Source organism: Saccostrea cucullata, unplaced genomic scaffold (assembly GCF_032062105.1).
Source record: "Saccostrea cucullata isolate Sc308-1 unplaced genomic scaffold, CSIRO_AGI_Scuc_v1 ctg3167, whole genome shotgun sequence".
Taxonomy (NCBI): Eukaryota; Metazoa; Mollusca; class Bivalvia; order Ostreida; family Ostreidae; genus Saccostrea; species Saccostrea cuccullata.
In genome coordinates, this window is record NW_026917908.1 from 1,453 (window position 1) to 19,593 (window position 18,141).

At 31.0% G+C, this 18,141-nt stretch overlaps 1 protein-coding gene across 1 annotated transcript; it reads right to left on the minus strand.

Moving 5' to 3' along the window:
• Positions 1–791: 791 nt before the first annotated feature.
• Positions 792–12,691, minus strand: LOC134260184 (uncharacterized). Its single transcript, XM_062742801.1, has 6 exons — positions 12,686–12,691; positions 6,283–6,529; positions 6,039–6,155; positions 5,196–5,234; positions 3,854–4,045; positions 792–1,921 (listed from the first exon to the last, which is right to left on the minus strand). The coding sequence occupies exons 2-6, from the start codon at positions 6,476–6,478 to the stop codon at positions 1,239–1,241; spliced, it is 1,227 nt and encodes a 408-aa protein (XP_062598785.1). The 5' UTR covers positions 6,479–6,529; positions 12,686–12,691; the 3' UTR covers positions 792–1,238.
• Positions 12,692–18,141: the final 5,450 nt, after the last annotated feature.

Consider the following 18,141-nt stretch of genomic DNA (forward strand, 5'->3'; position numbering starts at 1 on the left):
TTGATCTTGCATTGTATTCAAAAGCATAACCCCCGCTCCAATCTCATTTACGTTTCCCACCTCCTAAGAGTTCCTTTAATTTTAAGCAATCATGATAACGATAATTGTTACCCATATTAACCTTTTCTTAAATCAAGGAAAAAAATAACTTTTACATGATGCGTTCAAAATATTACAGAAGTGTATGAGAGTCACTTTGGACACTTTATTTATTTATTTTTTTATTTTTGCATTTTCATCTGTAAATTGTACACTTTTATCTGTAAATAAAACATTTTAATCTGTAAAATGTACACTTTAAGCTGTGACATATACACTTAAACATGTCAAATCTAAACTTTAATTGCTAACTTTAATGCAAATTTTACATTTTAATCTGTAAATTGTACACTTTGATCTGTAAATACTGTAAAATTTAAACATTTACCTGTTTAATGCGAACATTTCTTTGTTTCAATCAATACGGCAACTGCATACTTTTTTTAGTAATATGCTTCAATGCCAATAGACCATGAGTCCTGCATGATAAAATATAATGATGATTTCCTTTTTAACAATAAATGTGAATAATAAGTACTTATCTTCTGTTTGTCGCTCTATACTGAAGTACCAAAGAAATATAATGCATTGAAGGCAGATTTTCGATATTTGATTGGGAAGGCAGGCACATGAGGAAATGACCCATCCGTACTTATCATATATAAACATGTTTAAATCTTATGCAAACACATTTGAAAGCATATCAGTTTTGTACAATTTTTCATATGTCATATAGGTAAAGTACCATAAAACCATTCAATCGTTAGCTTTAGTAGAATTTTTATAGATTAATGTGAAAATTGTACAGATGAAAAGTGCAAAATTTACCGAATAAAGTGTAAAAGTTTCAGAATAAATAGTAAAATTTACAGATGTAATGTTTAGGGCCGTGGATATCGGCCTTGGAAACTCAGTTGGTAGAGCACCTTCTTGGACATGCAGGGGTCTTGGATTCGATTCATTATTATAATTATTCGTTTATCTTCCTGTCCGTAATTCATAAAAATAACCTTATTTATAACGTATGAAGAAAAGAGGATTTTCAAGTTGCTACATTTAAATTTAGATTGACCCCCTCCCTTGTGCTTTTGTTTTCTGTTGTTATGAGTACAAAAGGCAAGAGAGGGGATCATTTTAGAACCAAACACTGTAATGTGCTACAGATAAGACTGTTTTATGACGGATCTAGCCTTTATATTTCAATCAACAACTTCAACATAGGTATTTTCTGAATCTGCTACAGGAGTCAAGTACGTCTCTGCAATTGGTGTCAGGTATGTGTTTGGATCCAAATACTTATTTTTGTCATCCTGGGACTCACATGACATTTCGTTATCCTCTAAACTAGATCCATCAACAGAAGAATTAAGCATAGTTATTTCCTCATATTGTATATCATTTTCAGACATGGGAGGAATAAATGCCAAAAGCGTTTCTTGTTCATTAGTGTGTATTATGGAACTTCTAATATGCACATTTCTCTGAATAGGCATATAGTCTGTATTTTCCTTTTGAAAAGTATCCAAAGGTAATTCTAAGTTTCTTCTTTGAAAAACATTTTTGTGCATAAAGGAAAACGCAAATATCCCAAAAAATATCACAAACAATCCCGCTAATCCAAAAATAACATAAGGAATGTATCCAGACCAAAAAACATCCGACTTGACTAGAACTGCTGGTCTTTCAGAACTGAAACGGGTAGATATAATACTGGTGAATAAATAAAATTTATTTGTAGACTCGTGTTCTATGTATCTTCCTTTTGTAACTTCATTCTGTACCCCTGTATAGAATAGGGTTCTTTTCGAGCTTTTGGAACTGTTCATCGTTGATACATGTTGACTTAATTTTGTTGCCCATAATTCTAAGCGAAGGCTCGTTCCTAAATTGAAAGGAACAATGTTAGCAATTTTGCAATATTGCATCAAAAGAAGGAACGGGAAATCTAATACATGACTGTACATTGTCTTTTATTATGCGAGAGAATGATTTACTAAAATGAAATAGAGTATCAGCTTCATCATATTTATCCATATTTTATTGTTTGACATGAATTGATATTCAGCTTTTAAACATTATTGATGCATGTAGATCTAAATGTAAACTCCATTTTTATAACAACTTTGCTCAAAAGAGAAGAAGGAATTAAATACATTTAGAGATATATTATTAATTTACATTTTGTCTCCTAATCTACAGTGATTGGCTTTACTGTAATATCATAAAATTATGGAAACCGACGCTTTTAATGTTAAATACGGCATGTTATTCACTAAAATAATATCAATATTGATTGAGGCGAAGACTGGGTAAATAATTATGTATTTTACACACAGACATTTTCAGTACTGAACTATTTCATAAAACTTTTATTATATAGTCTGAATTGGATAAAAAAAATAATCTTGTCTGTGTGATTTACACGCCAATAATTCACATAAAACTCATTCCTTAAGAGATATGCTTGTTTATTACGTGTTAAATCCTGAAAAATCTAAATATACATAATAAGTGGAAAATTTATCTAGGAAATGAATTTTGTCGAAATGTGGTCAGATCTTAGAAAAACCCTCCTGGTTAACCACATTTATTTCCGAGAATTTTGTTCACATTGGTTTTTGTTTCCTAAGTAGGTATAAATTTAAAAAAAACAAATGTTTTCTCTATAACGACTTAGCGAGGAAAGCCATTTTAATGTTACCTAAAAAGCTACATAGAGTTAAATTAGGCATGGTTTAATTTTTTGCGTGAAATTTGTCCATATATTTTTAGCACTTTCTTCAAATGAGTGTTTAATTGCAAATTGTGAAAGGCAAGTGCATAACTCATTAACATTTTGATTATAATTATACATGAATATTTACATTCAGTGTAATTTTCTTTATGAAATCCATTAGAAATCCATGAAGTTCAAATATCTTTAACACACTCGAAACTTTTTCACCGCGCATTAGAATACGCAGAAGGATGTATATGCATTTTCAATACTTTATGAACAACAAGATTTACTATGTTTGACACAATTTAATTTAAAAAAATAAACCCTGTTTAATTAATGTAAAACTACAACAAATGTGCATTTATAATTAATTTGTCACTTTTTTCCTCGCAATGTTCGTTCGCGTTATTTAACTTTACGACGTCACAATCGTAACAAACGGTTCTTAAGTCTATTAAAACACACAGGTTTTCAAGGGCGCTGAATTCACATCACAGATAGTCGAAATGAAAAATTTTGAAGAGGACAAATTAAAGAATGTAAATATAAGTATTGAATTCATATTTTCGGTTGTAACACACCTGGCCATGCCGACAAATTATCATACTGCGCTAACGCTCGGTATTCAAATTGTAGGCACGGCCAGGTGTGTTATAGAACCGAAGAAATTCCAAAATATGAATTCAATGCTTAAATAAATCGCGATCAAATCTTTTTTGGATCTTTAGATAATATACACAGATACTTCAGGATCAGTACGCGGCGATATTTATTTGCGATGACGGGGTTCTTGTGGGCCTCGCGAAAATGTTTCACAAAAAAAAAAATAAAAGTTGGTTTACAGTATCAAGTAGTCATCAGTTTGAGTCAAATCCCACTTCACTAACGTTGGAAACCATTTATTATCTTTTTTTTTTCATTTATTTTACATGTTATTACATGTTATTACTAGTAATCGTTTTCAGAACAGCAAATAACCCCATTAAATGTGGCATGGTTATGTCAACAGTAATATAAGTTAAACATTTTTAAAGTATGCTATTCAACTTATCAAAGGGTTGTTGAATTACGGATGTTTAAAAAAAAATTATTTACCAGGGCAGGGCTGTGAGTTGCATGTCTTCTCCTTTTTATCCTCTTCAGAACCTTCACATTCGCGTACCCCATTTTCTGGTTCAGGATTTTTACACTCCCTTGTCCTCAAACTCTGTTGAACTCCTCCACCACAGGTAACTGTACAATCACTCCAGCTGCCAAATGGACTCCATGTTGACCACCCTCCATCAACTACAATAATAAGATTAGAATATTAAATGTGTTAAATTGCAATTTTCATGATTTTAATATAATCTGAAATTGCTATTGCATGTGTTTGAATTATACAGAAAAATGAATTAATTTTGGTTATTTTTGGTCACTTAAAAGTTGGTAGAAAAAAAATATTCTAATAACCGTTTAAAAAATAAGTACAATTTTTATTCATCCTTGCAATATTCAATTAGCATATGCTAAACCGGACTTCTGTCTACAAATAGTTGAATCCACACTTTTTGAAATATATGTCCCCTGGCAACCACCAAAAAAAAGAATCTTCAAAGTAGCATCTGTAGTTTTCTAATTTGTAACTTTTTTATCTGACTGGAAAAATTATGTGCATCTTACATAATAATTGTACCAAAATGGAATGAAAGAAACACTGGAAGTAAATTGAGCAATGAAGTCACCAAATGATACCCCCACCTCCCATATGAATATAAAAGCATTGTCCATGTTTTGCTATTGGAAACACAATTGGAATATGTAGTAGATATTCAATGAAAGTCTCATTAAATTTGATTCACTGGTATAAAAGGAATTGCAGATAAGAGAAGGGTACCCCAATGCGTAACAGACGGAGGGTCATCATTAACGGTCGCAAATACCAAATTAGAAGATCATTTTCTAATTTTATTTCCTGCTCCAGTGAATACCTTTGATTCTTCTTTTATTTATTAACTTCCCGAAATATCATATATTGAATATTCAAAATTTACAAAAAGTTTAACATTATCATTTTTCTTGTTCCATGACTCTTGAAAAGAAGATGAACCAAATTTATTTTTGTCAGTTCTAAATTATCTACACTTGGGAACGAGACTTTGTCCGAGACTCATTCTTAATTCTTTTTACTTCAGAACAATTTTTAGCTCAGATGGAACCATTCAAATTATACCAAATTTGGTTTACCGTCAAGTGTCTACGAAGAACATTTTTTTAAGGAAATTACCATCTTGTTATATATAATTTGGCAACAAAAAGTAGTTGCATCATACACTGGCAACCGTACACTATAATCGACTTTAAGATGGTCGATAATCAAGCAATTAAAATAATTTTAATAAAAATAACACTATTTTAGAAGACTCTGTATAGGGACTACATGTGCTTGTTTACATACCCTTATTTTGCTTGCCGCTAAAATTGTAGCATGGTTTATCTGTAATTAATGAAAACTCTGATTGAAAAGATAATTGATATTTACAATATATTTCAAGCAGTATACAAAAATAAAAGAAATAATCTTATGTTGAGGACATATAACAGGAAAACATTTTTTTCAGAAATCAGCAATGTTTCACATAGATTTATATTAATATACATGTAGGTAGCCTGAATATTGTTTGCCAGGTACAGGAGAAAAATATTTTGACAAAATTATAAAATTGAATGAAAATGAAAACGGCATGCCTAAGTATGAAACATACGATTTCTTAATATCTTATGAATTTATTATTTTTGTCATTTTAATTCACAATGAGCAAAAAATCATTCCCTGCATCAACTTTTGATTTAGTTGTATGTCCTTAAAATATTTTGTATTTTTGTACACAAACACGCTGTAAAATACCGTGTAACCGAGCATCCTATGATACTTCTTATTAAAGTTAAAATCAAATTACATATTGTCCAAATAACACGATTAGCAATATTCACTTGAATTTAATGTGGACTTAGTGATACACGTGCAAAAATACATAAGTCCATTGATTTATTTTTCATAAAGAATAAATCACTTACATGAACAGTAAAATGAAATAATCTGGACGAAAGTACTTGGAAAAACTGAAATTGTACATCTATATTAAGTTTTTTTGTTATTGGTATGCTTAATTCGCAAGAAATATTGTTGTAGGTACAAGAACTCACCTCATTTCATTCCAGAAAGACCTCTCCTAATGCATGTATACAGTGTATGATCTAGTGTTTATCAAACTAACAATTTAACTGTGAGATTACATACACAGATAAGCTTCTGTTGAACTGTAATTGCTTTTACATGGGGGATCAAACTTTGTGCAATCGTATCCAAAATGCGCCTGGATAGATCCACCTTTAACGTTGAATTCTGTGCAATAACCTGTAAAACACTGGTAAATTAACTCGATTTTTCTGCCAAAACTTTTTTTCTTAAAGTCACTAAGCACTGCGTGACTATTTCTAATAAATTGGTATACCTCAAAATATTGTAATATAAATATAAGTACCTTTGATTATTGTTTTAATGCCGCATACTTCAATTGTCTCATTTTTATAATCATTAATAACGCAGTGGTATTGAAATTTCAAAGGATCCTCATTACACTCGTGTTTATAAAGGTTCCAGTATCTCCTACAATTTTTATCTCTTGCTAACTTGTTCTTCTCATCTTCATTTGATGGACAGGAGTCAACTTTCATCATTGTTTCCAGCGACAATCCATTACAGGAAAGTGAGGAGGAAGTCTTGTAGTCCTAGTTAAAGAAAAACATTCATCTAATTGAGAACATGATAAAAGTATACATCAGTTACAATCTTTTTTTTTCTTACTTTTATCAGTATATAAGTATTATGCATGGTTACGGAATATTAAGTTTGCATGTTTTTTTTTTTTTTTTACTTTATTAATTCATTTACATATGCTTTATTAAATTTTTGAATAATCAAATGAAAGACAAATACATGAAATTTTTATCCTCTTTTCCTAATATCAGTCTGTTCATACATATGATAATTTTCGAGTACATCGTGTCGCTTTAGAGATTTAATTTTTATGACAATTATATTGTGTTCTTCTTTAAGACAAGCAAAAATTTAAATTTTCAGTAAATAATTTACGAGCAAAAAATTATTCCAGTTTATACAGCTAATGTACGTTAGATAAAATGATTATTTTTATTTTCTGACTTACCTTTTCAAAAGTGACAAACGCTTGCAAACCATTTCTTATTAAAATTACCTTAAATTGTCCTTTTTGTAAACTTATATGTATCGCAAGACATAATATCGAAGAATTACTAGTGAACAAAAATGCCCTTCACATATTGTATCAAAGCCTAGTAACTCTCTTACTAGGCCCTGGGTAAGGAAAGTATTTATACCATCATATTAATCATGTTAAATTCCGAAAAAAATATATTTATGGATTATATTCATCAGAAAACAATATCCTATGAATGAAAAAATGCACAAATGTATATGCTACACACAAAAGAGAATGTCATAATATTATTATTTCATTGTTAATTCTAATTGCTTTAAGTATGTGTAATACGATGAGAAAGTCTGGACGGAAACATGTAGGGATGAGTTTTTATTAAACACTATCCTGAAACCAATTGTTTTCATCTTATAAACACAATCATTTTTTATACTATACCATCTTTTGCTAGGGATTACATTTTTGAATGTATTGACACTATCTATGGGCAAAAAATAGAAAATAATATATACCCTTTTCCATATCAAATCTTGTATCAGCCCGAGACACCAATATCAGCCAGATCTGGAGGGCCGAAATTGGTCGTGGGTTGAAACAGAATTAGATGTGGAAAGGGTGTGTGTAAAAGAACACAATTAGATGAAAAGAATTTAAGTAAATAATCATCCATGGATTTCTTACAATGTACACTGTCTGTTGGTTCAAACAGTTTGAATATGTTTCTGCATGTACATGTATTTCTATTTTAAATCTCCCGATCTGTAATTTGAAAATAATATATTATTTGTTGAATAGATTATCCTTACATTCAAAAAGTTGAAAATAAATAAATAAATAATACCTTCAAAATAGGTGTATGATTACAAGTACTGATTTTCAGGTTTAATTTACTGAGGGTGTTCTATTGATCCGTATTAGCCCTACGAATCCATTTCAGTCCTATAGGGCTGATAGGACCGTTTTGACATCTGCCATATTGCGTATGCAAAAAAAAAAAAAAAAAAAAAAAAAAACTGTATTTTTTTTTACTTAGTATGTAATTTACAAACATATAACTGTCTGCTATAAAATGCAGAGTAGCTTTGGTTCCAGATGTACAAGAGGACTGATATTTGGACACATATAAATGGAGTTTTTTTTATTTTTTTTATGTACTATAAAGGTAAAGGTTAAATCAAGAGGCGAAAGATGGAATATTGTGACGTCATGTACTGAATCTTTACGGAATTTTTTTGCCATTGAATTTTTTAGATCGCAAAAATATCTGAAACCACTGGTTAATTTTTCTTAAGTTTTACGCAGTTCTTTTAGGGACAATCTGAATGATTCTGTTTAATCTTATAAAAAATGAATTATTCAATTATTCAATTATATTTAGATACCAAAAAGTGTAAGACATCTACGTGTGAATTTTCAAATAGAAAGCTATGTTTGTTTTATTTTTACTAACATGTAATATTTTACTCATTTTTTTTCAGTATCAATATGATTTACTGAGTTAAAGAAACAAGCAGGTTAGTTACGAGGGCCTAATGATAAATAATGTTCTCGGTGCTCAGAAAGACACAAAGGACGTTTTTCAATGATTTTGTCTTCATTTTTTTTACTTACTGTGGAATCACATGTCCGTAACCTTTTTTTATCCAATTTCTGATTGATGTTAGAACAGTTTTGTGTATGACCCTTTGTATACTGGAAAATGGCAGATCCAGTGATTTCCTGGACTTGTTTCTTCCTCATCAAAGGTGGTTTTTTTTCAATCATGGAAATCGAAATAAGTCTAAAGGTCAAAGATCTGGCGAATTGTGTTAATGTGCAAAAATATTAACTACATGTATCTGTGTATCCCGAAAACCCCATTTACTCTTCAGGGCGTGCGGGTTTGGTCGCTGTCATGAAGAAATTTAATGATTTGGACTCCTGATTCTGGGTCCTTCCTCTAATAAAACTTTCGATTTTTTTGCAAAAAAATAATGTTTTCTAGCCTCATCCAGAAATTAAACTGTCTCCCCGAATACGAATTTGACCAACAATACCACAAATATATAAGAAAATTGCATATAAATCTCTTTTTGAGCTCTTGCAATTCTTTGTTCTCTCCAGACCTTCGCTGTTTTTGTTAAGTACATCTCATGCTATAGTTTATTTTGAGGATTTTAAGCAATAGATTCAAGTTCATTATCTGTTTGAATATCCAAAAAAAAAAAAGTTGATAACTCCAGTTAATGATATTTTAAAATAATCGTTAAGACATTCATACACGCTGTCGTTTTCATTCAATTTTCAAAATATAGGGTGACCTTTGAATACTAAGCTTTTTTACCGTCAAACATCTCTTAAAACAGTATAAACCACCCCCAATGTGATGTTTATCAAATTTGCTATTTGTCTTAAAGTCAATCCTACATCATCAACTATTTTTTTTGAAATTAGGCAAACAGTACATAAGTGTTATAATTTTTTGTTGCCAAGGACGTTACCCATTTTTGATGCCCATTATATAATGTTTTATCATTGAAATCCACCTGCTCATTTGTCTACAAAACAGGTATTGGTTGTTGTAAATGTCACATATTTCAGTGAAAATTTCTTTGGCTTTTTAACAAGTTTAACAGCAGCTTTGTTTAAGCTTTTATTTTCACTCTAGTTTGCCGGTTCTTTACCATTCATTTATAATGCAGTATCTCGAAAAGCCCTTGTCTCCCAGCTTCTTACAATGAAGTTATGTGATGAAAAGTGGTCACATAAACTGTTATAAGTTCATTAAAGAATTAATTATGAGAGAAAGTCGAGTTCAATGCTATATGATATCTGTATTGTATGTCATAGAGTTCAGGACACTATATTTGAACAGCCCTCGTGCTATACAAATCTGCAATAGATCAATTGATAATTCTAAAGTAAGGCCCATTTTCAAGTCGAATGTCTGATTTCACAATCTTCTTACAGGGGTCTGATAGTCTATATTTCAGATATGTGTGCAAAAATGTTTGATGTTTCATGGCACTTGATCCCACCTCTGATGTTTTTGGGGTCCGTGATTGCTCTGCTCTTATTTTGTATTGTTTTATGGACTTTGAGATCGAAAACTGTTCGTTATCTCATTACTTCCTTGATCTCTTTCGTATCATATACATGTATGAAGAGATGTTTTGTATCCTAGAACAATATATCTAGGTTTCAGAATGAATGAACTCGAGGTTAAAATAAAAGGCTTATACATTGTGTCCTACATGAACATGTGCCTTAAAGACAGATGTTTGCACTGTAATTCATGATCTCCACTACTTAGTACAAAATTACCTTTCTATAGATGTTAATTAACCTACCAATTAATCTCTTAGTTATAATTTTACTGTTGTTTTGTTTATTATCTATTAGTGATAAGTATCTTTATTGCCGTTCAAGAGAAACTGTGAATATAATGATTTGCATATTGTGTCGATAATTGTAAAAATGGTGCACATATCGTGTTTTATGATATAAACAGTAAATAATCAGGGCTCCTCATATTTCTAAAGAAAAAAAAACTAAATGGACTAATCTATACGTAATGACTGTACACCATTCATTTATTTTTATTTTTTGCAAATTAAATCTAGAGAAACTTCTTTACGTAGTCACGCCAATGACTATGTGAAGTAGTAAATCAATGTTTGCAGTTTCGATGTTAATTTACGTGAGAAACATGCTAAAAGATAGTTTATATCATGACCCTCATGAAAAATCATTTGAGATTTATTTTAGGATTAAATGACTGTTTATTTATTGTTTACGCCTATTCGAGAATGTATCACTTTTAGGGACGTAATCATACACCGCTAAAAATGTTCAAATCGTTAATTTTTACTCGGTTCTTAACACATTGAACAGTGAGGAGATTTTATATTGCCAACACCTGCATTACACAGGGTGTCAGGTTTAAAGGTCTCATCCTAAGGACCCGTAGCGTTAAAATCAAGTTTTGAAAACATGGCAGAGAAATAGTTGCTACCTTGTTTTGTTGATTGACATGTAAGTCAGTTGCAGCCGAGATTTGAACTTGCAACCTCCCGATCACGTAAAATGGTTTCTATTGAATGAATTTTTGTTATTTGTACATGCATATGAAAATTCATTTGATCTTTTTTATAGAATTAAAAATTTGAAAATATATTTTTTTTTTTTATTTTACAGTTGTCTAGTGTGTTATCTTCATTTGGAAAAAAAAATACTGTATATACTAAATGTTCGCTATACCCTATTTTGCGAGGAATTTATCAACTCTCTATGAGCGGGGCAATTTTTTTTTAAAAAGTGTGACTTATGATCTATATAATCTTAAGGAATAAAAATAAACGCAAGAATATTTTTTTGCGAGTCCATAGTCTCCAGTTATAACACGAAATAAAGCATTGGCGAAAAAAAGATTAATAGTAGTTTTTTTGTCAATAATTGCCAGAAATAATTTGTTGTTGTATTATAAAAAAATTGACTCATACAAATTCAATTTTAAAATACTTACCATTACATGTAAGAACCATAGAAGAAAAAATGAAGCTTGTCCTTCGCACCACATTTTATTTTACCCTGCAATGAAGTACCTATTACTTCAGACAATTTTTAATGCATGTAAATATATACATGTTTTTATTGTTATAAGTATATTGGAACTTTAAAATGATGCATGCGCGGGTATGTTAAGGATGCATACAGGTCATTTCTCGGAAAATTTGGACTTTTTAAAGAAAAAAATTATTATGATGAAATACTAAAACCGCTGATAAACGTAAACTATTATTATTATGCATAAAGATAAAACGGTGTCTGAAGCAAAGACGTGCACCACCGCCACTGCATCACGTGACTTTTTTTCCTTAATTTCCTGAGATTTTCCTTAATAGCGAGCGCAGCGAGGCGGCGCGAAGCGCCGCTCGCATAGCGAGCTCTTAAAGCAACGCCTGTGCGAAGAGAAAATTCGGCCTTCTGCACATTCATTCGATAAAACTTTTTGATGCCGAATTTGGACCCACAATGCATCACTTGTTTTAGCTACGTTCTCGCGAGAATCACGGCAAATGTTCAACAAAAAGTTTACTCGCCTTGATTTAATGGATATATATTGAAGATAAATAGAAAATAAAACGTTCTTCATTAACTTTCAGCACTGTTCAGGCTTTTTCTCGGTATATTGTAATTTGCATACGTCATGTGATGTCAGAGTCTAGACGCACCGAATGTCACGTGCGGCTTGACGAGCCCGATCTAAATCAAAACAATAGAAGAGTTTGCGCTCGCTCTAACGGTCGCACCGTCAACATATTAAAAAGGCTAACAGAACAACAAATGATATGTTGAAAAACATCTATTTTGCCTTTAAAAGTGCTGCTAAAATCCTACTGTCCTGTCAGCAAAATAATTATTCCACACATTCGTACCAAACCTTACCCTATGTCATGGATTTTATACATATGAATTGATATTTTTCGGAAAATCTTGCCTTACTCGGGATTCTAGCAGCACTTTCCAAGTTTGTCAGAAGGCTAACTGTCCATCCGCACAAATCTTATATTTTGAAATATCCAGCTTATTGTTGTTCTGTTGTATCATTTTTCCCACGAATGACGGAGGAAAGGCCGACAGGAATACGTATATATATAGCAGACTGTCTTTGAAATAGAATATAATCGATGAAAATAAATTAGCATACCTGTTTAATTAACTCAATTCCATATGAATTTCACATAATATCGACGAAACTTCCTTTCCAACTCCATTTGACGTATCTTTGTACATGTCGTCTTAGCCACATTTTCTTTACACGACTTGATCAATTCCCAAGCTACTTGATGTACACATATGACGTCATCGGTGGTAGATTTGAATCAATTTGACAGATAAAGCATAACAAAATAAAAACATTTTTAATTTTGTTAATGTGTCAGATTACTATTAATTTTATAGAGTCAATTTTCATTTTCTGGAGTTAAATTACATCTCTAAATACCAATATTACAAAAAATGGTGTTGTAAAATTGACGTCATCTCACTTATTATGACATCATAATGTAGCACTGATTAAGTCAAGGTACAATATTTTGTATGCTTCCTTTTTACCTCTGCGTAATTTATTGATAAAAAAACAAACAATGAAAAAAAAATTTGATACCTACCAACACTTGATTATTTTTCTGTAAGACTCAAACAATAAAAAAATTGCTGCAGCTATCACACAATTATATTTTTTGAAAATGCTCGAATTATTTAAATTCATTTGCTTTTGCGGAAATTAAACATCATTTCAGTTTACTAATAAACGTCCTATAAAGCCCTTCCTGTATAAGGTTTGAAACACACATATATTTATAAAATCTGATATATTTCCTCTTTCTAAGATTGATTTTGACGAAATCAGTTGCAGTAAATTTAACAATGATATTAATAGATTTATGAGAACTATCTATTTAATTTACTGTTTTGTTGAAAAAGAGAAAGCTTGAATAGCAATTGACTTCAAACTATTGAATCAGCGTTTTTGATATAAAGAAAATATCAATTCAAAAAGGATAGAAAAAAAAATTCATATAATGTTGCAGATTTTTTCTGTCGAGAATTTTCAAAGAGCGACCTAAAGTGTACTAGTAATTCAGTTTATTATATTATATTAACAAGCCAGTAAGCTGCTAATGCTTAAGCTTTTCTGATTATCTTTTTAATGCACCATTTAACAGATATCTGGTAATATCTCTCTTAAGACAATGAAACAGCTGTCTAAAACCAAGAACATAACATTATCCATTCCCTCGATATAAGAGAATGTTTATTTATAATTCTATCATTTGCAATGTAGCGCCTATTTTTGTTTGATTTTTTAATGCTTACAACTATGACAATTTGGCATACTATAGGCAGAATTTTCAAAGTAGAGATATGCTATGGAAACCAATATTATGTTTGCGAAATTAGACAATTGAAATCAGTATAACAAGCTCGAGCTTTTAAATGTGTGCAACTCGTATAAATCATCACTTAGCTATGATCTTTAAAATGACCTTGTTTAGATATAAAATGTTCTTTATCATCAATTACCAATAGCTATTCTTGGATCAGTTTATTGCCATAACTCTATTCATTTCGGGTGTAAATCGGTCAAGCCCGCTTTTGAAATATGCTAACAAAGCGAGTACCGTTTTTGACTACTTAAAATTGTTTGACAATCCTGACAATTTTTTTATTTAAATGTGCTACAATAACCTTGTACTGATGATTGTTTCGCTTGGGTTTGTGAAATGTCAACAAGAAGAAATGAAACCAGATTTGGTCTACAAAATACAATGCATGTGTCAAAGTTGCTGTCTAGAGAATGATTTATAAATGACAATATATGCTAAAACCCTTGATGGCACCTAAATGTATTATGTGTCTAGAAGTGCAATCATTCATCATCACAAACCTGCTTTCATCCTTTGAATACTAACTTATTGGGTATAAATTTTAAGGGAAGGTCATGAAAAATGCAAATTGCCGTTTTATCTGATTTATATGCAAATTTTCATGCATTTTACAGCACATTTTGTTTCAACATGGTAATAAACGCAGAGCACACGCCTGCAAATATAGTTGAATATTTCGTGAAATAGTATCAGGTGTTTTTGAGTATATCAGGTAAGCAAACTTTGTTCTGCTTAATGAATTGAATATTATCTCAAAGAGCTACATTCAATGTATGTAGATTTACTTTTTGCATAAAATTGCCCTGTCCTTATATCAATTAATTGACTAGTACATGTATAACCTATGTTACAACACGAAATGTAATAACAACGCGAAATGTAATAAACCTGGATTATTACATTTTGCGTTATTACATTTTGCGTCGAGATCAACGCAAAATGTAATAACGCAAAATGCAATAACACGATTTTTAGATTATTACATTTAACGTTATTACATTTTGCGTTGATCACGACGCAAAATGTAATAACGTGCTTTTTCGTTGTTACATTTTGCGTTATTTTATTTTTGCACTGAAGACAACGCAAAATGTAATAAAACAATATGTAATAAAACAAAATACACTTTTTTTTTATTGCGATTAACAAAAAAAAATAATAAAATTGATTCAAAATATACATATATCCAACATGGGAAAAACGCTGTACAAAATATTTAGAACTAAAACAATGAGAACAACTCTAGGGCTTTTACGGACATAAATACATCATAATGTATCGTTTTTCTGACTCTGACTTTAGTAATATTGAATACACTGTGCTAAATTATAAAAGTTTAAACTTAATTGGCATATTTTTGATAGTCTTATTAAATTTCTAACCAATAACACAATTTATTTAATTACCAAAGAATTGACCATAAGTTCATTATTAGCTCTTGATATGCATGTTTGGCATGTGTACATTGGTTAACAAAGAAGTGTATGTGTGTGTCAAGCGAGGAAGGGCAGGAATAGGGTGGAGTGTTTACTTTATATATATCATTGTATTACTATGGACATGCAGAAACAGTCCATTTATTATTGGATAGAGGGAGGGAGGGGTGGGGTGTTTTTGCTTGTGTGCAATGCAGGTGATTTGCATAGATCAGTATGGTATCACAATTGTCAATAAACCCTTCAGATATATATTTACACCTGCCAGTACAAATAAATAGGTTTTCTTTTAGATTCATTGCATTTTCTATTTAAAACAAGAGGCTTAGGGGCCACATCGCTCACCTGAGCCATTGGCTAGGAAAAAACAAAGATCGGATCAGAACTGAAAGTAAGCTTGAATTTTACCCCCCCCCCCCCCGAGGGGTCATGATTTGAACAAACTTGAATCTACACTACCTGAGGATGATTTCACACGAGTTTCATCTTTCCTGGCCCAGTGGTTCTTGAGAAGATTTTTTTAAAAATGCCATTATATTTCTCTAATTCATAATTATCTCCCCTTGGAAAAGGGCGTGGCCCTTCATTTGAACAAACTTGAATCCCCTTCACCCAAGGATACTTTGTGCTAAGTTTGGTTGAAATTGGCCCGTTGGTTCTTGAGAAGAAGATGAAAATGTGAAAAGTTTACGACGACAACAACAACAACGAAAACGACAACTACGACAGACAACGAACAAATTTTGATCAGGAAAGCTCACTTAAGCCTTCGGCTCAGGTGAGTCAAAAAGCAAAAGTACACTGCTACTCACGCGCGTTTCTAATTTGCAACACTTATAATTTGAATACATTAATTAACCTGATTTAAAACACATGTAGTTTATTATATCAATATATTATGAAATTCATTAATTGTAGGAAATTGCATATATCTGTTTTTTTTCTTTTGTTTAATTTCCTCTTCAACGGCTACTACTCTATTAATAATTGTACTCAATCTGGCTGACCAAAGAGTGTGTTGTTACATTTTGCGTTCTTGCTGTTTGCTTAATTTCGACGCAAAATGTAACAACGCAAAATGTAATAATCCAAAAATCATGTTATTACATTTTGAGTTATTACATATTGCGTTGATCTCGACGCAAAATGTTATAACGCAAAATGAAATAATCCTCAAAAATGTCTTTTTACATTTTGCGTTATTACATTCTGCGTTGATTTCGACGCAAAATGTAATAACGCAAAATGTTATAATCCATGTTTATTACATTTTGCGTTGTTATTACATTTCGCGTTGTAACAAACCTATGTCCAATTTTATATATCAAAATTAAGCAGAGGCGGTACGATTTTACATGTATATCATGTAATATACGTTCTTTATGAGAACTCACTTATTACCTTACAGGCTTTAAGAAAAAGAAAGTAACTAAATTTTGCATAGACAATATGATTTGACCGCGTTTAGTAAAAAAGTAAAGTATGATCACAGCCTATAAACATTAAAAACAGATAAATATGTTATGTTTTCTGATCTTCAGAAATAGATCTTTCATTGTGTTTTGGTTCAAATTTGTGCTCAATATGAAATATTGAAGAAAACAAAAATAACTTTTAGGCTAGTTTCTAACGAACTTATAGCTATAGGTTATGGAAAAAATCACGCATTTTATGACGTTATAATGCATCAAATAGATGAAAAATTACGTCAGCTCCATGGTTACATGCCAAAGCTATATGTACGATTAGTTCAAGTGATAATTACTGCATTTTCAATATAAACTTTACAAGTTTTATTTCTCAGGGGCAAATAAAGCTTCAGAGGGTCCTTGTTCTTTGAGGAAATTCTTTCAAGATTGACGAAATTTAGTAGTTCCCTAGGTCTGTACTCGTTAAATCAAATAAATTGGTAGATTTCAAACAGGCAACATTTTACAGACTTAACTGCAAACCTAAATTAAAGCATATCAAATGTTAGCATCAAATGATGGGCCAAATTCAGCAATTACCATACATTGTCTTTTAAAGTAAATGCGTTTAAGGTTCCTCGATATCTTTAATATTACTTTTCTAATATAACTGATCAACAGTAATGACGTCACGGGTTTAGTATTTAACCCCTGTGGTGAATATCTAGACCCAGAAACCACAAGATTCCTCTTATATTATGCATATGCATATTTTGATTCATTTTAGGACCTCAAATCAATCTTAAATGTCGATTTTAAGAAAAATTTATCTCTCAAGTTTACGTCATATAGTTCACTATGAAATCAAATCACATCGGCAAGTAGAATATTTGGTTGTTACCTAAACAAACCTGCGTATATAGTGAAATTATGTTTTTAATGAATGAACAGTATTCCAACTTAAATGTCCCCTGAGACAATACAAATGTGTGCACATCAGACATTGGCTTCTATTAATCCGAGATTTATTCATGTGCCATTGAGGAGTTTTATACCTTTTCGACCAGTCTCACCGATCTTTTGTTCGTTTAAATGATCGAAACATGCAAATATATAGACAATTCATTATCATTGTTGAAATAATAGTCTTACAATTAGTAAAGAAAGGTCAGTTTTATTTAATTTGATCATATATTGTATACTCATACACTAACATGATCATGAATTTTATGAAGACAGTTAATATTCTTTGTATATCATGCAATTTCTTTGTCATAAGCTTTTTTCGTTTTAAATTTTTTGTACGTAGTTCATGCTATTGTCAAACCAACTGAGTAAAAAAAATCCCTTATGCAGGTGTTAGATTGA